The following is a 23,162-nucleotide window of genomic DNA, read 5'->3' on the forward strand; positions in this document are numbered from 1 at the left end:
TAGTTTCCTTTTGCTTTGTGCTCCCTCTCTTCTGTCCGTTTCCCCTTCTCATTGTATGTTTCTTTACTCTTTTTCCCATCTCCTGCAGTGTTTTCCAGTGGAGGTGCCACTGGCAGTTGTTCTGGCCATTCCTTGGTGTGTGTGGCTGTTCTGTACTTAGCAGGACCTCTTATTGGCCCTGTCACTAAATAGCAGCAGCATCCCAGTCACTGGCACAGTCAAAAGCACACGTGCATGTTTCCACATGCCTCCTTCCATGGCATGCCCTCCTACCTGCAAACAGGTGCTGACTAGTTTGGGACCTAGGTCTACCATTTTCCTTCTCTTTATTATCTTTATTTTTCTAACTTAACTTTTAGTTTTATCTTAGTAACATACGTGCATAGTTTAAAAACTCAGATAGTACTGTGAGAGTTATAATACCCAACAACAATATGTCACTCCTCTCTGCTTCTTATTTATTCTCCTCAAAGCCAATGCTTTTGAGTCTTTTCACTTTTACTAGGATTTACTTTATGTTTCTAAAGAGCATGCCTATACAGCTATTATTTGATGTTCTAGTTGAAAATATAACATTGACTTCCTATTATGTCATTAGATTTTTTTTTAGGCCTACTTTCAGTATCTGCTCACAAAGCAAACTTTCTCTTCTCCATTTTCTAATGTGAGTATTTGGGAATTAAACAAGTTTTGTTTAAATTATCATTTAGTTTTTGCATCACAGTTTTATGTAAATATTGTGTGCAAGTGAGCCTAACATCCTATGACTTTCTTTTCTTGTACGGTTTTTATTTTGGCCTGAGAGTCAATACTTTGTTGTTGTTGGCTTCCTGTTCTGTGATTCTTTCACTAATTCACCCCGACACTGTCACTTGTCTGCCAGAAATGTAAATTATTTCTTGACATGTTCAAACGTATCACATACTTCATCCGTTTCTTTTGTTTTTATTTTCTTGGAGACATCCTTCTGGAACCCTCCATCCTCCTGTGTTGTGATAGTGAAATGCGTTTCTACTTGGTGTGGCGGTTTTTCTTATCACTTTTGGGGCCCTCATCCCTTCTGAATTAGCTTCAGGCACAGGGCACTGTTTCTAGATCAGGGAATCTTTGCTCTCCACAACCTCAAAGTTTCACATAGAATAGTTACGTCTAATATTCTTAATGAATGTTAGTTGTAATAATATATAAATGTTTTCATTTGAAAATACATCAGGTCACAATTTTTGAATGGCAATTACTTGAATTTTTAACTGTCTCCTCTTTTTAAAAAAAATTAATTTATTTTCAGCTGCGTCGGGTCTTTGCTGCTGCGCGCAGGCGTTCTGTAGTTGCGGCGAGTGGGGGCTACTCTTCGTTGCCGTGCATGAGCTTCTCATTGTGGTGGCTTCTCTTGTTGTGGAACACGGGCTCTATGAGCGTGGACTTCAGTAGTTGTGGCACGTGGGCTCAGTAGTTGTGGCTTGCAGGCTCTGGAGCACAGGCCCAGTAGTTGTGGCTCACGGGCTTAGTTGCTCTGCGGCATGTGGGATCTTCCCGGACTAGGGCTAGAACCCATGTCCCCTGCACTGACAGGTGGATTCTTAACCACTGTGCCACCAGGGAAGTCCTATATTTCCTCTTTCAAGTAAAGAATTTGCAATCACTTACAAACACGGAGACAGCTTTTCCACATTTCTGTGAAGCAATGACATAGCAAACATCAATATTCCTATTTTATGTTAAGCATGCCACACAGAAAGCATTTTCCTAAGCTGTTCCCATATGCCATTCTTGCTACTGGAGAAACAAAAATGAGTGAGTGACACCTGGACCCTGCCTTGACAGAGCTCAAAGTGCAAAGGAGGCAAAAGATGTTTTTAATGTTGACTCGACACCATGTGTTATTTGTCCAGTGTGTACCCTGAGGAGAGTGTGATCGTGAAGAGTTAGAGAATGCTCTTGAGAAGAGGTTGTAAAGTAATGTCATTTTGGGGTTTTGAAGGAAAAGTATATATACACACACACACACGTCAGACACTTATTTCGTTTTTGCTTGACGTGATTTCCTTTGTGCAGAGGACTGAGGTCTGTATAGATCTATGTCCTCACAAACGGCATTGTCATGGAAAAAGTGAAAGCGACATGACACCATTTGTAATGACGAATTCTAAACCAGGTAGCCGAGGACCCCGCAGACCCAATCATGCAGGTCCAGACACTGAATCTTTATCACAGGCAAGTTTGCAAATGTGAGTTACAGTGCTTCCTACATGTGTACTCTGGTATCAAGAGCTGGCCACAGAAAGAAGAAAAAAGAGCAAATGGTCACTTTTTGTGTAAATTTTTAGTTAGTATTTATTGCATTGAGTCTAGAAGACTAGAAAACTAAGACTTGCTGGACACATACTATCTGCCACATGCCCTGTAGACACTTTGGCTTTGGCTCAGTTGATCTTTATGAGAACCCTACAAAGTGGATATTATCCTCTCACTTCATATACAGAGAAGACAAGTAGAGATGGAGCTGAAACTCCTCTATGCCAGCTTTAGAGCCTGTGCTCTTTCCATAATCCTTTGCAGCCTTGGAAGTTTTTGATATTTTGATTTGTAGGTAATGTCAATAGTTTACATTTTTTTGTGGGAATCCTTTCTATGTCCTCATATGGTAAGAATTTCAGAGACAATTTTATTTTCTTCCAAATTACTAAAAAAGCAAAATACAAGAATTTGTCATTTTTGCCAAAAATATTGCAACAACCTGCTAACTGGTCTTTGGGCTTCTAGTGCCTTCTTTCTGCAATTCACCCCCACCATTGCCACCGAATTACACGTTTGCTTTTCCCTTATCAGAGCCACTGTTATAACTCCTACTCATCTTTCAGCACCTGCCTTAAAATGTTTTCTCGTGGGCAAGTCTACCTGCCTCCCAATGACGGAAGTAACTCGTGAGTGCTTGCTTCTTGGTTCTCCCGTAGTGCTTTTACATGATTTTAATATAGCTCTTATCTTAATGTAGTCTAAGACTTTGTTATCAACTAGACTGTGAGATCTCAAAGGAAGGTAGATATTGCAGTTATTATTTGGGAAATGTGTAGAGGTGGAACGAAACATTAATTCACAAAGAAAGATTTCATTTTGTCTAAGACTCACCTAAGTTGTAAGTAATGAAGGAGTTTAAACTGTTGATGTCAGTAAGGGTAGGACTGGGGTATCATGTTTTGATAGTCACAGTTATTAGCTATATGATATTGGAAAGTTACTCAATCTTTATACTTTTGTTCTTATTAGTAATAGTAGTACATCTTCTAAGGGTTGTCATGGGGGGAGAATGAGATGGCCGATGTAAGTTTTTGATATAGGAGTGATAGAAAGCCAAGGCTCAGTAAATGGCCCTTATTATGAACAATGAAATGTATTATAAGATTTGTTTGTTCAAAAAACAATAGCAGGCTTTGTGCAGTGGCAGTATCGTAGCCAATGATGTTTATCCGAGGCACGATTATTGCTAATTGAAAACTTTTCCCAAAAAACAATAGCAAAAAACATTTATAATTTCTGTGTAGAGAATCAAAAATAAAACTGATATCCACATACTCACCATATTTCTAGGACCCCCTCTTCAGTACTTTCTCCTACCCCTTTTCCCAGAGGTACCCACTAAGATGAGTTTTGCATTTATTCATTCCTTGCTTTTCTTTATGATTTTATCATGGGAGACTATATAGCTGAACAATTTCTTGTTTAGCTTTACATGTTTTGGACATTGTATAAATGGAAATACATTGTGTGTATTTTTTGCTTCTTCCCTCTCAATATTATATTTGGGAAATTTATGCATGGTGATACAGATGTGGTTCATTCATTCTTACCCCTGTATAGTCTTTCATTGTATGACTATTCCATAGTTTATTCATTCATTCATTGATTTGTTGTCCTGACAAAGGAAATTTGGGCTGTTTCCAGTGATGGTTTTTGTTGCTGCTTTGCAATCATGGTTATATATGTCTCCTGGTCTACATTTGTAGAAACAGGATATATGGTGGTATGTGAATTATGGGGTTTTGATATATGTGCTTCTTCAACTCTACTAGGTATTTCTGTATTGTTCTCCTACCAGCATTGTATAAACATTCTTGCTTTGCAACAATCTCTCTAATGCTTGATATTGCCCAACTTTTAAATTTGTGCCAACTGTGTGGTTGTAGAATAGTATCTCATTGTGGTTTTCATTTGCATTTCCTTGTTTTTTAATGATCTCCTATGTGTTTTTAAATGTTTACTAGCCATGTGTTTCTCATTCTGTGAAGGAACTATTCACATCTTTTGTCCATTTTTTTATAATCTTATTGGTCTTTTTACTTGAACTATCCAAATACAAATGTGGATCTGTCTGTCTTTGCAGTTCAATCAGTATTTGCTTCATGTATTCTTAATCTCCGTTATTAGGTGAATAAACATTTAGGATTGTAAATCCCCTGAATATATTGACCCCTTTTAATATTATTAAATGGGTTTCCTTATACCTGGTAATATTCTTGCTCTGAAATCTACCCTGGTATTAATATAGCTACTCCAGTTTTCTTTGATTAGTGTTAGCATGGTATATCTTTTTAATCCTGTCACTTTTAACCTTCTTTTGTCTTTATATTTAAAGTGGGTTTCTTATAGGCAGTATATAGCTGAGTCTGGTGTTTTAACCGATCTGATAATCTCTGCCTTTCAATTGGGTTGTTTAGATTCATTCATCTTCAGTGATATTATTTATATGGTTAGGTTTAAATCTACCATCTTGCTATTTGTTATCTATTTGTTTCATCTGTCTTTATTCTCTTTCCCCTCTTTTTATCTCTTTTTCAGATTATTTTTTATAATTCCATTATATATTCTTTTGGCTTTTAGCTATAACTCTTTTAATAATTTTTTAGCTATAAGTCTTGTTTGCATTAACTAGATATCACAATGTTTTACTATTGTTTGTGATTTAGTTTTTTCTGTTGACCACTATTATGCCTTCTTTACTTTTTAATTAATTAATTTTTTATTATTTTAGCCCTAGCATTTGTTTACATTTTATTTATTTATTTTAACATCTTTATTGGAGTATAATTGCTTTACAATGTTGTGTTAGCTTATGCTGTATAACAAAGTGAATCAGCTATACGTATACATATATCCCCATGTCCCCTCCCTCTTGCGTCTCCCTCCCACCCTTCCTATTCCACCCCTCTAGGTGGTCACAAAGCACCGAGCTGATCTCCCTGTGCTATGCAGCTGCTTCCCACTAGCTATCTATTTCACATTTGGTAGTGTATATATGTCAGTGCTACTCTCTCACTTCGTCCCAGCTTACCTTTCCCCCTCCCCGTGTCCTCAAGTCCATTCTCTATGTCTGCGTCTTTATTCCTGTCCTGCCCCTAGGTTCATCAGAACCATTTCTTTTTCTTTTTTTTAGATTTCATATATGTGTGTTAGCATGCCCTAGCATTTAAGAAAAAAATTTTTTTGGCTTTGCCACACAGCACGCGGGATCTTAGTTCCTGGACCAGGGATTGAATACATGCCCCTTGCAGTGGAAGTGTGAAGTCTTAACCACTGGACCACCAGGGAAGTCCCTATTATGCCGTCTTTGCTTTTAAGCTATTCTGATGTTCCTTTTCAGATTTTTGAAAGAAAAAGCTAATGTTCTTTAGTTATTGAATTCTAACATTATTGGTCAGAGATTGCCGTCTGTATTTCTCCAGCTTTTTGAAATTTATGGCGACTTTATTTATGGACCAATTTGTGCTCAGCTTTCATGATGTTTTTGTTTGAATGAAAACAATGTATATTTTTCAATTGTAGCATTCATTATTGTGCAATGTCATATATATCAATTAGGTCAGGTTTGTTAATAAATGCTATACTTAGTCTCTCTTGTTTCAGCTGCTGAGAGAGGTTTTAGTATCAAGGTTATTCTAACCATGTGAAATGAGTTGAGGAATTCTTTCTTTCTTATTTTTTGGAATAATTCATGAAAGAGTAGAGTTTATTGGTTTTGTTCTTTAAATGTTTGCTAGAACTTTGGTTGATTAAAACCCAAGGTGCAATTTTGGGTTAGGGAGGTGGATTTGTCAACTTTACATTTCAGTTGTGTCAATTTTGCTTCACATGTTTTGAAACCAGATTCTTAGATGCATACATATTTAAAACAGCATTGTTACTATGTGGTGACCCACCTTATCTCTAGTGCTTTTTTTTCCCTCCTTGAAGTCCTTTGCTTTTTTGGGGGGTGGATATCTTTCTCTATATTTTGACTTTCAATGTTTTTATATTCTTATGTCTTAGGTGTGTTGGTTAACAGTATATCACTGAATTTAAAAAATATATATAGTCTGACAATCTCTGTCTTCTATCTGGGGAGTATAGCCCATTGACATATTGTTATAAGTGATTATATATCTTGTCATACCATCTTATTTTATGCTTTTATTTTTCTTATTTCTTTGTTTACTTTTTATTGTTTTCCTGCCCTCTTTTAAATGTATTTAGTTTTCCTCATTTAGCATAATGGTTAAGAGCATGGGCTCTGGAATTCAACTGTCTGAGTTAGAATCTCAGCTTTAGTACAAACTGATCTAGGCAAATTAATTTAACCTCTTCATTTCTCAGTTTCCTTACCCAAAAATGGGGATAATAGTTGCAGTTACTCATAATATTGTTGCAAAGCATCAATATAAAATGCTTAGAACAGAGCCTGGCACAGACTTGCTATATATGTGTTGGACTTGTCTTTAAAAAGAAATTACATTTTTTTCTTTAAGTGCTTATGCTAGAAATTTTAACCTGAGTATAAAATATAACAAAGTAAAATGTTAATCAATATCGTTAGTCCCCTTCTAGACAGTATATGAATCTGAGAACACTTTAACTCTGATTTCTTACCTTGGTGCTTTTATATATATATATATATATTTTTTTTTGTTTGTTTGTTTTTTTTGGGGGGGGCCCAGCATTTTAGTTCTATCTAATTATTCTTTTTAATTCTCACAAACAGACATTTTATTATTGTTTTATACTTTAATAGCTTGTTTAGATTATCCACATATTTAATGTCTATTTTCTATGCCATCTTTTCTAATGTTTAATATAATTTCTTAAGTTCATCTTCATGCTAACTAAAGTTAATATAGCAAAATAATTTAAAGAGTCAAAACAAGACTTTCAGAAACCACCAATCCCTTGTTCTCTTCCATGTTCCTCTCTCTAGAGGAAATCCCTTTTAATTCTTTTGGTTAATCCTTTTGGCATTGACTTCTATATCTTAAATATCATGCTTATATTACTAGTTTTTGAGTTTTTTTTCCTGTTGTAGGCATAATCTATTGACTTCTCCCTGTGAAAGATGAAGATTTACCCATTTGTCCACTTTTTCTCCCTCTCCTTTCCCACTTTCACCACCCCCATGCACAATCAGAATGGGAATAATTGCTAAGTTGTTACAAAGTTTCAGTTTTGCACAATGAAAAGAGTTCTGGAGATAGATGGTGATGATCGCCCAACAATGTGAATGCACTTAATGCCACATAACTGTACCCTTAAACATGGTTGAGGTGGTAAGCTTTGTGTGATGTGTATTTTACCCCAATTAGAAATATTCTTGTCAGGTAGAGGGTATACTGAAATGTGTGTAGATTAAATGAAGAAGCGTGGGTGGGATAAAGATGAAACAAGGTTGGCAAAAGTTGGAAACTGCTGAAGCTGAACCAGGGGTACATGGGGCTTCACTGTACTATTGTGCATGTTGACAATTCTCTAGTAAATTTTTAAAATTTGAAAAATATCAAACTAAATATTCTAGTAGCATAATATTCTTGAAGAAATATTTCCCATAGCTATGGGAAATAGGCTGGTTTCCCATGGACTGGTTACTCCTTGGGTTTGCTGCACAGCTACATCATTCCACAGACTTCTTCTGCTAGATTCCTCATTTCCTGGATCCTGGATCTTTCTCTTTCTTGTTTTACATCATTGTTTTGGAGAAATTTATCCTCCAGTAATATCCAATGAGAGGAAAAAGTTTTCCCAGTATCCTGTGAGAGCTCGTATGTCTGCTAAAATCTTTTTCCATTCTCACACTTGATTAATGGTTTGAGAGCTGAGTTGTGGTTACAAATATCGAGGAGTAATTTCTCTCCCACAGGCTGGCTGCTTTGTTGTCTCTTTCTTAGGCAGAGCTTGTTGTTTATTCTGGCACTGTATGTGAAGTCCTTGCATCATCAGACTTATGTGAGCATCTTACCACAGGCTTCCCATTTTGGTGAGCTTTTCTCCCTTGTCCCACAGGCCATTAAAATGCAAGCTCACATCATCTGGGCTTCTCAGATGCTCTCAGGACAAAAGCCTATATCGCTACTCACTTATGCTTCTGAATTACCTCTCACTTTGATTTTGGGTTCCCTAACATCCTGCCAGATCGATGGCACATTTAACAATACATTTCCCATATTCCATCCGGCAGTCGTAGTTGTTTGAAGGATAGCTCAGGGTATGTAGTCTGCCTGGAAACGGTAGTCTTGTTCCTCATAAAGAACAATGAACTTTTAATATGTGGACATAATTACATCTTGAGAAGATCCCTAATGAGCAAATGAGTTATTAATATCATTCATTCAGGAAAATTTACATTCAAGTACTAATGAGTACTGGCCACTATATACATTTTTTATTTTTTTAAAGGCCACTGTATATTTTTAAATCAAAATTTCACTTATAATCGTTACTTTGCAATTCATATTCTAGTTCTCATAGAAACAATGTTGTTTACATATGCTTCATCTAGTATACATCTAGAATGTATACTACTACTACTCTACATAAGTACGTTTTCCTGCTAAATGACATTTACCTCTTGAAATTGTCAAAACTTGTTTTAAGCACTTCAGATGGACTGTTTTCCAAAATGTGTAGGTCATGTTATGCATTTCTTAGGCTTCATAAATTGAGTAGCACGGGCATCAGTTGACTCTTCCTTCATTAGTCAGTCATTATTACTAAAAGCAGTGTGGTCCAATGGAAGGATTTGGACTTCAACATCAGACAGATCCGGAGACACATCTTGGTTCTACGTCTTACTAAGAGTGTGATCTTAGGCAAGTCACAATCAGTGATGTGGCGAAGCCAGCTTGTACTGGCTCACCAGTGCCTACTGTTAAGTTTTCAGCAATTTTATGAGCTGATTCTTAAACACAGCCGGCATTAAAAATTCAATTACATAAACTTATAAGTAAATAATTTATATTAAAAGGGGTAATAAATACTCAAAATCCTTACTTCCTCAATATTTTACTACGATTATTATTAGCTATGCCCTTGAAGCTGTTTAGATCTCTTGTATCTGTGTAGAAGAAATACTATATAATGATGTGCCACTGCTCATCTTTTTGCAACTCTGCCTTCAGTGCTGTCACATTGGTTGCTTGAAATTGGGCATGTGTAAGTATTTATACCACAGATATTGGCAAGTGCTACAAGTCAATATTTGATGGATTGTTTTGTTGGTTGTCTGGACCTAGGAAAGTTATAGAAAAAATATTAATAATACAGAGTAAATGATTGTGTGTCATGTCTGTAACTGTTACATTGTGAGTAGGACAAAAAATTCAAGGAAACAGTCTTACGCTGTTTGAAAACTATTATCCAATTCAGCAAAGAAGCTGCTCATGTCACTAATGAACAAGTGAAATTCTGGTACATCTTTGTTATTTTCCTTTCATTGTGCTTGTTAATTTAAGCAACGATATCAGTCAACAGTCTGATACAGGACTACTCACACTTGTCAGATTGTACGTTGCAGTTTGGCTCCCGATATAAGAGTTTGGCAAAAATCTAAATAAGCATAATATGAGAATCAATTGGCTATAAGGAATTTACAGTAAAGAGCATTGCATATTATTGCTTGGAGATGGTGTATTACACGTCCTTTATATCAGTAAAATTTATAATAAACTTATATACATATAGGTACATACATTTTTAACATACAGCCACTTGTTAATATTTACCAATACACTATGCCTAAACTCTCTGAGATTAAGCTTCTTCATTTATTGTAAATCTATTAACCCAAACTATAAGCACCATGCTTGGCCAAAATTGCATTTTAATATTCATACCTATTTCATTCTAAGATTGAACACCAGTATTCTTTTTCTTCCTACCTCTAAACCTTATATACAGACATAACTTGAGAGCCATTGGGATGTATAAAACTTTTTGCCTCTATTTGACATGGCTCCAGAGTACTATTTATTTATTTATTTATTTATTTATTTATTTATTTGAGGTACACGGGCCTCTCACTGCTGTGGCCGCTCCCGTCGCAGAGCACAGGCTCCAGACGCGCAGGCTCAGCGGCCATGGCTCACGGGCCCAGGCGCTCCGCGGCATGTGGGATCCTCCCTGACCAGGGCCCGAACCCGCGTCCCCTGCATCGGCAGGTGGACTCTCAACCACTGCGCCACCAGGGAAGCCCCCAGAGTACAATTTTTAATATTCATGATTTCTTTGTATAGATCTTTAGTACCCTACCTTGATATCAACTGTCGTTTTTGCTTTTGTCAGCGCTCCTTCTTTTAGCAGCCTCTCCTGTCTCCTCATGGTTCTCTCCCATAAATTATAGCCCAGGTTGTCTTTTTGTTGGTCTGGAGACTACATCTAATCCTATTAGAATCGTGCAAAAAATATGAGTAAGTTGGGCTTCCCTGGTGGCTCAGTGGTTGAGAGTCTGCCTGCTGATGCAGGGGATACGGGTTCGTGCCCCGGTACGGGATGATCCCACATGCCGCGGAGCGGCTAGGCCCGTGAGCCATGGCCGCTGAGCCTGCGTGTCCGGAGCCTGTGCTCCACAACGGGAGAGGCCACAGCAGTGAGAGACCCGCGTACCGAAAAAAAAAAAAAAAGAAAAAAAAAATACGAGTAAGTAAATGCTAAATGAGGATCTAACAAACTTTTCTATAATTGCTTTAGTCTATTTACTCTAGCTGTGACTTCCTTTCTTACATGAAAGTCATTACGAACTATTTTAGGTATATAAAAAGGATTGTGGATAATGTAATCAACAGCCTCTCATATACCTGTTAGCCAGCTTAAGGAGTGAAACATAAGAGATGCAAAGGGCCCTCAGGCTCCTCCTTGTTTCCGTTTCCCTCCATTTTCTACCCAAAGGCAGCCACCAGCCTGAATTGATCATCCCCAGGCATGCTGTTGTATGTTTACCTCATAGGTATATGTTCAGAAAATCCATGATTTGTTTTACATATTTTGCATAAAACATGATAAAAGTACTGCATATATTCTTTTTAAAATTAATAACCTTTATATTTTAGAGCAATTTTAGATTTATAGAAAAATTGAGCAGAAAGTACAGAGTTCTCATATATCCCATTCCTCCAATTTCCCCTACTGTTAACATCTAGCATTAGTGTGGGACGTTGGTTACAAACGATGGGCGAATATTGATACATTAGTATTAAATAAAGTTCATAGTTTATGGGTTTTGACAAATGTATAATGTCATGTATCCAGTATTACAGTATCATACAGAATACAGTCCACCCATGAACAAGTCAGGGTTAGGGGAGCAGACCCACAGCACAGTGGAAAATCCATATACAGTTTTAGTAGTTTCACTTCCTTAAAAATCTCCTGTGCTCCCCGTATTCATTCCTGTATACATTCTTTTGAATCTTGATTCGTTGTTGTTGTTGTTTAATATTACAGTTTTGAGGATGTCTTAGTCCATTTGGACTGATCTAACAAAATACCATAAACTAGGGGCTTTATAAGCAACAAACATTTATTCTTCACAGTTCTGGATAATGGATGTTGGGGATTAGGATGCCAGCATGGCCGGGTGAGGGCCCTCTTCCACATTACAGACTTCTTGTATCCTCACGGGGCAGGGATCATGGTGGGGTCTCCTTTTAGGAGCACTAATCTCATTCAGGAGGGCTCCACTCTCATGACTTAAGCACCTCCCAAAGGCCGCACTTCCTAATACCATCACATTGGGTGTTAGGATTTCAGCCTCTGGATTTGAGGGGACACAGACATTCAGACCAGAGAAGAGGGGTATCTATGCTCTGATTCATTCACTTTAATAGCTGATTAGTGTTTCCTCTCTATGGATATACCCAAAATTAATGATCTGTTCTACTGTTGATAGGAAATAGGTTGTTTCCAGGATTTTGTTATTACAGAAAACTCTGCCTCAATAATCTCATATAATCTCTTTGTGAAAATACATGAGCGTTCCTCTAACGTATGCCCTTAGAAGTAGAATTAGGGAGTCATGAGATTTTTAACATTACCCCTTTGTACCATAAAATGGATTCTAACTATCATTTTAAACAAAATTTCTATGTGAATAGGGATTTCAAATCTAATGTAATTTTTTACCTTCTGTTCCTTTAATATGTGACACTCTCTCTTACCTCTGGGCTTATTCTGACCCTGGCTCCTCTTTTTTTAAATTTTCCCCCCACTCCCACCTCTGAGAAATTCACCTTGATGAGTCAACATTTCCTTTAGATTTCAGCCTAGAAGCCATTTCTCTAAGAGACTTCGGACTCCTGCCCACATCTGGATAAACGCCCCTCCCTGGCTTTCATGCAATGGTCCTTACATTAGCTGTTTTATAATTGCGTGTAAGTTCTCCAAGGACCCGAAGCACAGCAGAGTTCACCGTGATAGCCACTGTGCTTAGCACAGAGCCTGACACATTGCATTTGCTGAATTAAGGGAGGTATGAAGGAATGAATGTAGGATACCAATATCATCCCAACAGTGGCAAAAACTAACCTCCTCTCCACGATAGTTGCCTAGACCATCTCAGGCTCCATGGTCAGATGACAGGAGGATAGGGTTCAGGTGTCAGGGGTCAAAGATAAGGTCCCGAGACTGCTTTGTGCACAACAAGGACAAGGCATGTCAGTCATGGCCAGGAGAAATGTTCACAAGGAGGAGATGTTTTCAATTCAGACACTCATAAGCTGAGCCCTGCCTCTGTCTACCAGCTGGGAGATCTTCAGATAATGAACCGTGAAAGCCTGCTATGCCACAGCATTATGCAACAATTTTTCATTTGCCACCAGTCAGCTTCAGGGATCAAGGACAGCTGAACACATAACCCACTCATGCATGTTATTTTAAAGGCATATTTTAAAGTTACCAATATGATACATTGAGTTAATGAGGGATGTTCTTTGGGTGACAAATATTTACATTCCACATATGCCTCTTGATGTCAAGAGTGTAACTGTTTCATTTTCTTCTTTTTCTCAGGAGGCTGGGATACAGATGGAAAAGGCCCTTGTGTCTGGGACACATTCACCCATCAGGGAAGAGACGGAGTTTTCAAGAACCAGACTGGCGATGTAGCTTGTGGCAGCTACACTCTGTGGGAGGAAGATTTGAAATGTATCAAACAGCTTGGATTGACTCATTACTGCTTCTCTCTTTCCTGGTCACGTCTGTTACCTGATGGGACGACAGGTTTCATCAACCAGAAAGGCAAGTGTTTCTTAAAAATAGAAGGTTGCAGCTTTAATTCAAGGTTATTGCTACAGCCTGGCATAATTAATCCAGGATGCTATTCTGCAGTGTTGCTTTGAAATTGCAAGTTTTTAGAGTGATTATAGGATAAATTTTTTGAAATGGGTTTGCATTAGCTTTCTCAGGACTATTATGGCTTCCCTCAACTGGAGATCTTTGTTGGGAGGGGTGGAAATAGATGGGCAGGAAGGGGGTTGGAATAAGTGTTTTATTTATGCAAGAGGTTATTTGACTGTTGACCTGAAGGTGAATTTCCAGAAGTTGTGTATAAACGATTTTCAGTTGTGTTATGCTGTGATGAGTCATGAAGAGCCCTGCGGAACTTGAGAAGATTCCGAGCATTTCAATTGAAGCTGAATTAGTGGAGCTAATTAACTAACACAGAGGTTAGCACCGGAGCCCCTGGAATCTGTTTACTTGGGATTAAGTGCCAGCGACGTCACACTATCTATATAAGCATCTCCTGGGCATGGCTTGGTGCCTCAGTTTCCCCGTGAGTAGAAAGGGATACTGTAATAGCTCCTACTTCAGAGTGTTGTTGGAAGATTAAATGAAATAATCTTTTAAAGTGCTTTACACAGTAGTAGCTGGTATAGCGTAAAAGCATTCAGTGTTAGTTATTATTCATATTATGCCTTGTAATGAAAAAGACCACTGTCCTTATTTATAAGGCATTTTACATACATTTTCTCTAAACCCCACAAATCAATGAGGAAGATATAAGTATCACATTTTACAGAGGTGCATGTTCAAATCCAGTTATTTTGTAAATTTGTATTTTTTGGTGGATCTGGAATTTAAGCCTAAGATCTGGCTAGCTCCTTCCACACAACAGGGTTGACAGACTATGACCTGAGGCCAAACTTGGCCTGATTCCTATTTTGTTTAAATAAAGTTTTATTGCAATACAACTGTGCCCGTTCATTACATATAGTTGGTTGCTTTCCCAATGTAATGGTAGAATTGAATAGTTGGGGCAAAGACCGTACAGCATGCAAAGCCTGAAATGTTTACTATGTGGTCCTTTATAGGAAAAGCTTTGTAACCCCTGCATCACAATTTAAAGACTTCTTAATAAAGAACCGTTATGGCTCCTTTGTTCTGGAAAAGATTTCACATTACTCCCAGGGTTGGGACTAGGTGAGGCAAGGAGGAACCTAACGTGGAAAATTTGAGAGGCATGTACTTTCAGCATCTCACAACTGCAAGGTTGTGCATGAAGTCACCTGCTTGCCTTGCTACGCCTCCAGCCCAAAGGGCCGGCATAGATATTGAGGGGTTCTTTTTGAGTAAGTTATCTGATTTCCTACGTAGTAAGAACAACCTGTGATAACAGTTCCTAGGTGGACTTGTGCACTTGCACTGTAAGGTGGGGAAATCTCTGCATTGTGAAATGGAACCACAATTTATGCACTCACCCGTAGCACATGGCCTTAAAGTAGCCTCCCCCAGATAAGGACAATACAAGATTAGCAGGTTCATGACTTGATTCTAAAGACATTAGCCTCTTTTTTTAACCACTCTTCGTTGAAGGTCTACTTTCTTGGCATCACCTGCCAGTTTTATTTTTTGACTTTGAACAGTAGGTAATTTGTTATTCAGTTTAAAAGTTAACTCATAATTTCCCACCATTCTAATCCATCATCTGTACCCTCTCTTTTCTCTGGCACCATCATAACCCTCAAGGATTAAAAACTAAGCGTAATCTCTGAATCTTCTCGTTTCTTTGCTTCTTACATCTAATTGGTTGCCAAATATGATCCATTCTTCTTATGCCTTTTTAACTTCTCCCCTTCTAGCCTTCTTCTCTGTCCCTGCCCTGGTTTAGATGTTTTTGATATACCCTTGATGGTTATACCTACTTTCACTCTCTTTCTTTGTCCTTTAATCCTTCATACAAAATGCCACCACAGCAATTTTCTGAAAGCTTGGCCCAAGTCATGGTGGCTTGCATCATCTCCTGCTAAAGCAAAGCAAGATAAAAAATTCTTTTTTGTCATTTAAACTCCTTCATATATCATTCCAGTTTTTGACTTAGTCTTAATTCACCTCTGAAGCATTCTAGGCTGAATCACCCATGCACGTGGTCCATGCAATTCCTCCACGCAAGGCCCTAAGCACATAACCCATTACTTACTAAACATGCTATGCGATTTTCCACCTTTGTAGAAATTTTCCTAAGCTCTTCCTCCTGCCTGGATTGGCCTTTTACAAAAACTCCCAACTATATCCGCTGAATGTTTATTCTACTGTTAAGGGCTAGCACAAATGTTTCCTCTTCTTTAGAGTCTTTCCCTATTCCAAGACAAAAGAAATCTTAAAAAAAAAATTCCCATAGCACATTGAAAAACTCTTAGGGTCTTTCTTCCACTCTTTGCTCTTGGCATTATTAATTCCCCTGCTAGACTGTGAGCACTTTGAGTTTAATTCAACCCAACAAACATATATTAAGTGTCTACTGTGTGTCAGGGACTCTGTCTACATACTCAAAATGAAGATAAGAGAATCCCTGGAATTTTTTACAGGATAAAAAGGAGATGATTCTGCCTTGTTCACCCCTGTGGCCTAGAACAGTGTCTTGCAGGGATGAATTCAGTAAACACTTAACTGAATTTAATTGAATTAGGTCAATAATAACCATACAGATCACTCTAAGGGCAGTAATGGTTGCCTTTTATTGAGCATGTAGTATGTGCAACTCACTATGCCAAGCACTGCACCTGCTTTTGCAAATTTAATGCTCTGAACAGCCCTGTGAAAGAGGGCCCTCCCTAAATAGAGAGAATCATGGTAATCTGGGGTGTAAGGCTGGGCATAAATTTGCCAAGATGACAAATTTAGTTAGAGCTGAGTTCAACCTAGGTCTGTCTGATGTCAAAAAGTAGGATCCAGAGACATTTACAACCCTACCAAACCACTAGTATTCTTTGTGCTACAATTTCTCTGTTGGTAACATGAGGTGGAAGCACTGAATTACTAAAACTCTTTCCACTGTTCTAGCCTATGATTCTAGCAGTTTGGAGTTTTTAACTGAGCTTCCATTTGGATGGTAAACAACATAAAAATTAAAAAAGAAAACCCCACAAACTTGTAATATAGGTCCATAATCCCTTATGTGAAGTTCTAAAATCCAAAAGGTTCTGAATATTGAATCCATTTTAGTAAGTTTAGGTTTAGTAAGTTAGTAAGCTTTCTAAAACAGATTTAGCAGCAAAAGCTGACCTGAGTTGATGGGAAAGTTTTTTATCATCTCAGTTCATTTTGCTTGGTGAGATTATTTATCTAGTTTACTGCAGAAATATTAAGGGATACTGACCCACACCCACTGGGGGTGTTAAACTTAATACGTAATATGGACTCTGTTTCTTTTCTAAAAATCCTCAAATTCTGAACACATGGCTGCCAAGATTTTCATATAAAGGATTGTGGACCTGTACCTGTACGCCAACATATCCAGTTATTTAACACCAACTTAAGATACACAGGAGTTCATGGAGCTCACTGTAGATCAGGAATGCAAGAGCAGGGCAGCAGAAAAGCTAGAGGGTAGTGGTGGTGGTGTCTGGAGTCACTGGGGCCACCTGGACAACGTGAAGGATTCACTTGTGCAATTCTCACGTGGGGATCACGTGCTCCCAGCACTAAGCTTTTCATGTTTGGCACCAGCTTTTGTAAAGCCCATAGCTGATTAACATTACAGACTTTTCTATGAACAAAAGGGCAATGGAAGTGCTTCCAGTAGGCAGAATTTCAATAAGTGGTTGCTCATTCTTGTGCAGTGATCTGTTGAAGCAATTGGAACTGTTTTAGATCAGAAAGGCCATCATTTGTTTTCTCTGTTTAAACATTTTCTCAAAGAGCATGTAAAGAATTAGAGAACCCTTGTCACTATCTTTTCCAAGAAACTCCTGTTTTTGTATTTGACTCCCTATTTTAAAGCTTGATGAGAGGACATTTAGAAACTTGTAAGTAAAATCCTGTGTTCCCAAGCTGGAAGAATATTTTACAAAATGTCACTGTTACACAGTCTTTCTCTTTCAAATGTCAAGGTTTTGAGGTTTAACAAGAAGAGATTGAGCTGGCAACTGAAATCACATTTTTCTATATTTCTCAACTGTTCAAGTGCATTTTCATATCTGCTGCAAATGTAAGTTTCAGGTGATTAGCAAAAGACCCAAGTATTGGAAATAAAAAGGAAAAGGAATGGTTATGCAGAATTTCTTTTGCACTTTAAGATTTAAAATATGAGCACAGTTAGCAGGAATGGTAGTTAAGTAAATAACTAAACAAACATTTATTAATCTCCTACTCTAAGTCGGGCAGTGAGGTAGGCTGAATAATGGCCCCTCAAAGTGTCCATGTCTTAATTCTTAGAAACTGTGAATATATTATCTTACATGGTAAAAGGGACTTTACAGATGTGATTAAGTTAAGGATCTTTAGATGGGAAGATTATCCTGGATTATCTGGATGGTACCACTGTAATCACACAGATGCTTAAAAAAGGGAGGAAAGAGGATCAGAGCCAGAGAGAGAAGATATAAACACTGAAGCAGAGGTCAGACAGGAGACAAGGTGTTTCAGTGCTGGCTTTGATGATGGAAGAAGGGGCCACGAGCCTCTAGAAGCTGGAAAAGGCAAGGAAATGGATTCTTCTTGAGAGCCTTCAGGAGGAATACAGCCCTGCTGGCATCTTGATTTTAGCTCAGTGAGAACCATTTTGGACATCTGATGCCCAGAACTGTAAGATAATAACTCGGCGTTGGTTTAGGCCATTACATTTGTGGTAATTTATTACCGCAGCAATAGGAAACTAACACAGTCAGTTTGTCAAGAGAAGATAGGTCAGTGAAAGAAATGGGTGGTGTGGGTCTAGCAAGGAGTGAACCTAGAGAGTTATGTGTTTGACACATGGTGGGCACTTGGTCAAAATTAATTCTATGTTAAGACATTTACAGTTTGACTAGGAGAGTTCCAGTGTAGTTATTTTATGGACTGAGACATCATCTTTGCAAGTTTCAGCCACATCCCCTTCTAAGCAAATTTCCCCATTTCTTTGTTCTACATAATCCTGCTCTGCTCTTGGCCGCAGCTGACTGGATGAGGGAAAGACTTATTTTCCTGTGACATATAATTTGTTTAACTTCATTAAAAAAGATAATCCTGCTCAACTGCCTTCCTCTCTCAGGGATGTTTGGAATTGAGGAGCTGAGAGGCTGAGTTGGTGGGGGTAGGCACTAAGGTTATGAGGTGTCATTGGCAGATGGGATGGCCATTTTGAGACCATAGCAAATTGGATGCACAAAGGAAGCTGGTTCTTTGAGCAGGAAGTTGGGATGGGAGACATCAGTCTTTCCTGAGAGGCAAGATTTTCTCAGCTCCCAGCTTTAATTCCTTTAAGTTCCAGTGTGATTTTTTTCCTGTCATTGGGTATCTGACATCACTCATTTCAAATAATGCCCACTGCATCACATACTAACCAGCCTTCTACCTCTAATGTCACCTTTACATTTGAGTTAATGTGAGTGGGCTTCTTTTCCCTATTTCCAAAAGACCTTTAACTTAAATATGCTTCATATTTTCAAAGATCAAATAAGAAGTGGGTTTAATTAAAACAGAGACGATGATAGTAACTACGAAAGAAGGCTGTGGAGATTTTAATACTGAAAATAACCCGGCCCTAAATATCCAGATGCAGAACAGGGTCCAAATGACCTCTCAGGGTTTCATGCTCCCTAGATTAGTAACAGATGATCATTTAAAAATACATGTTTATGCATAGGATTAGTTACCCTGAATTGTGTGAGTCTGATAAAGCTAAAGCAGTCTCTATTGTTCTCATTCAAAGCTTAACCACTCCTGAGGTGGCACTATTAATATTCCTCTGTTACAGATGAGGAAACGTGGGTGTAGGGAGGCCACATGATTTGGCCACAATCCCTTGACTGAATTGTCTGACTCCAGAGCTCTGCTCTTAAAAGCCTCACTCCACTGCCTCATGGGAAAGTTTCATTACAACAATGAATAAACTGTACAAACCAGAAGTAAAGTGCTCGGTTCCGGGATGATAAATATTAAGTATGCAATGCTTTGTTGCTCTGCCATGTTGACGAGTAAAACAAAGTTTTACTTAAAAACTTTTAACTTCAATTGCAGATCATCATGTTGTTTGAATTACATTGATTGCCATCATTAATGATAGTGCCGTATCTAATGATGCTTATAAATCATTGATTATTCCAGAAATTAAAAATAAAAAACCCTGATATTATGAATCAGCTCCAAAGTGGTGATTATTAAGGCTAGGGAAACAGTATCACCATGTTTCTGGATCTGAAACATTTGTGTGAGAAGGGGAATGTTGTAGTGGGAAGAGCTCAGTCTTTGTAGTGAGACAGACTGGCTTCAAATGTTGGCTGTGCCATCTGACAACATTGTCGCTTTATGTCCGGTACTCACTCTCTGAATCTCAGTTTTTTCATATGTTTATTGAAACTAAAAATGCCCACCTCTTGTGCTTAGTGCGGGGATTAAACAAAATGTGTGATGTTATGTACATATAGTATGAATGCAAAACATTAAAGCTGATATTATTTTTATATTCAAAGCCAATGGAAGACGTTGGCTATAAAAACCTTAACACAGTCCAGTACCAAGATGATCCCATCATACAAATCTTTGGATATTCCATTTTACAAGTGAGGAAATGTGGGCTTGCAGAGGCCCAGAGATGGGATGGCAGAGTGCTTTTTTAGTGAGAGAGGAAAGAAAAGCTTTATAAACTTTGGTGGGTATACTAGTTTTCCTTGGCTGCTGCGACAAATTATTACAAGCTTACTTGCTTAAAACAATACAAACTTATCACCTTAGAGTTATGTATGTCAGAAGTCTGACACAGGTCTCTCCTGGATGAAACCACAGTGCTTAACAGCGCTGCAATTCTTTTTCAAAGATCTAAGGGAGAGTCTGCTTCTTGGCTCATTTAGTTTGTTGGTAGAATTCAGTTTCTTGTGGTTGTAGGACTGAAGTCTCCATTTCTTTGATGACTGTGAGCTGAGGATCATTTTCAGCTTCTAGAGGCTACCTGCATTCTTGGCCGGTAGCTCCCTTCTTCCATCTTCAAAGACAGTAATAGTAGGTTGAGTCCCTCTCATGCTGCCATCTCTTGTGCCTCTTCTTCTGTTGCTGCATCTCTTCGATCCACTCTTCTGCCATCCTCTTTCACTTCTAAGGACTCATGCAGCTAGATTGGGCCCACTTGAACAATCTAGAGAAATCTTCCCATCTTAAGATCCTTAACCTGAATTACATCTGCAAAGTCCCTTTGCAGTAACATAAAAAGTAAAGTAACATATTCACATATTCTATGGATTACTGCATGGACATCTTGTGGGGCTGGGGTGGGGGTGGTAGCTTATTATGTCCACCCAGAGAGTAATGGCATACAAAAGGGGCTTCCAAGTATGGAGTTGTTATGCACGATTCACATTATGTTCATGCTTGCAAAATAAGTGAGCTGTTGTTAAAAATTACCCGCTTTTACAGACAGATAGGCAGACAACACATGACCTTGCATAATTTGGCTTCTACTTACCCTGCTTACCTCTCACTATTCTTATTGCTCTTCTGCTGAGCTATACACCCTCCTTATGGTGAACTTGCAGTTCCCAGAAGAGAATGAATACACAAACAAACAAAAGCCAGGCCATACATGACAATAGAACTCTGATCCACAAGAGAAGCTCAGGAAGCCAAACGACACCCACTGCAGCAGTTGGCCTAGAATAGTCAGAATGTGGTCAACAACTGCCAGCTTCTCTATTTTTTGCTCCTCTGTCCCCTACTTTGAACTTAGAACCAACCGGAAAAAGCCAAATATGCTTCCCAAACCAATTGCCTGGGATGCCCTTGTTCTAGTTAGCCTACCTCCAGCCTCCCGGTGCCAACAACCTTCAATCAAAAGTACCTGAATCCTCCCCCCATTTTTTTTTTTTTAATAATAAAGCTTTCCTGCTTCCCTGATAGCCTTTAATTATCTGCCAAATGCAGGTGATAATGGCTGACTCCTTGCTACAACAAGCTTGGAATAAGTAAGCTGCTCACATTTGGGTGGGCTTTGTTTATTTCCATTCCTCCTTTGGACTTTTGCACATTTGTTTCCCTTTCTTCTCTTCCTGGATCACTCCTCCTTGCCTTATGTGGGTCATTTATTTTCATCTTTTGAAAATCAGCTTAGATGTCACTCATGACAATAATAATTATTAGGATGATAGCTAACTATGCCAAGAACTGTTCTAAGCATATTCGGTTTATCAACTCATTAAATTCTCACAACAATTATTGAAATACATTTCTGTTATTGTCCACATTTCACAGACAAGGAAAGATAATTCAGAGAGATAAAGTAACTTGCCCGAGGTCACCAAACTAGTGGGTGAAGGCCTTGGGATAGAACTTAGGTAGCCTGTCACTGTAGTTCACTTTTTAAACCATTATGCTGCATTGCTTTCAGAATGTATTTCCAGATGCCCTCAGTTTGGGATAAGGACTCCTTATCATATGTTTAAATAGCATTCTGTACTTTATTTTTAATAATAACATTGTATGATAATTGCTTATGAATTTGTCTGTAGTCCCAACTAAAATTTAAGTTTTCTTTGGACAAGGACAATGTTTATCTTACGTTTGTAAGTCCAGCATATAGTAGTTTCTCTATAAATATGTATTTGAGGAATGAATAAATTAATGATTGAATGAGTGAAACACATGCAAAAATCTAAATTATTATATTTAAAATTGGTAGATAATAAGTTAAAAAAAAGAGAGATAAAGGGACCCTGCTTCTATGCAAACTTTGAATGCAATACAGTTCTACATATGAATTTAGTTATATTCACAACCTCTCAAAACAGGACAGCTTCTCTTTTCTTTGCTTAGTTTCCCTCCATACTCTTAGACATACAATCACATGAAGAACTAATATCAGCCTTTCCTCAGAAAGTCTCTTCCAAGTTGACAGTCATTGTTAGGTTAGACCCAACATCTTCTTGGCATTGGTTTTTAAGGCAGAACATGTCCAACTTAATAACATTCTTCTGAACTCTGCCACATCCAAAAACTCTCTCTCTCACACAGGCAGTGCTGGGAGAATCAGCTGAGAGCCAAGGGTAGCTGTGTATTCCCAAGGACTATGTCAGAAATTTAGAGCAAACTCCCCAACTGAGCATTCCTTAATGTGCCACGTCCCTGGCTCACTGCCCTTGTAACCCACACTCTGGGACCGATGCTGAGCCCTTGTGCATGATCAGTGGGTCTCTCTTCCTAGACTTGTGAGACTGATGGGTCTGGAGAAGCACTAAGGCAGCCATTGGGTCCAATTTCTTTACTTATATTGAATACTTTTGAAATCTGTTCATTCATTCAACAACTATTTATTGAATCTCTACTAAATTTCTGGGATTGTCCCAGGATTTGGGGGATCCAGAGATAAATTAGATAGATAAGGCCCTTATTATCAGGGGGCTTGTATTCAAGTGGAGTTGATCTACATACAAACAAGCAAATAAAATAATTTCTTTTTTTTTAATATGAAC

At 38.2% G+C, this 23,162-nt stretch overlaps 1 protein-coding gene across 27 annotated transcripts in view; it reads left to right on the forward strand.

The window, feature by feature from the left end:
- Window positions 1-23,162, forward strand: part of LOC307185656 (cytosolic beta-glucosidase-like) — a 488,042-nt gene that overhangs the window by 39,081 nt on the left and 425,799 nt on the right. For all 27 annotated transcript variants that reach the window (XM_079920052.1, XM_079920037.1, XM_079920032.1 and 24 more), the window contains exon 3: window positions 13,300-13,527. In XM_079920052.1, the coding sequence (XP_079776178.1) occupies window positions 13,300-13,527 (228 nt within the window). The remainder of the gene's footprint in view (window positions 1-13,299; window positions 13,528-23,162) is intronic.

The sequence above is a fragment of the Stenella coeruleoalba genome (assembly GCF_951394435.1).
Source record: "Stenella coeruleoalba genome assembly, chromosome: 4".
Taxonomy (NCBI): domain Eukaryota; kingdom Metazoa; phylum Chordata; class Mammalia; order Artiodactyla; family Delphinidae; genus Stenella; species Stenella coeruleoalba.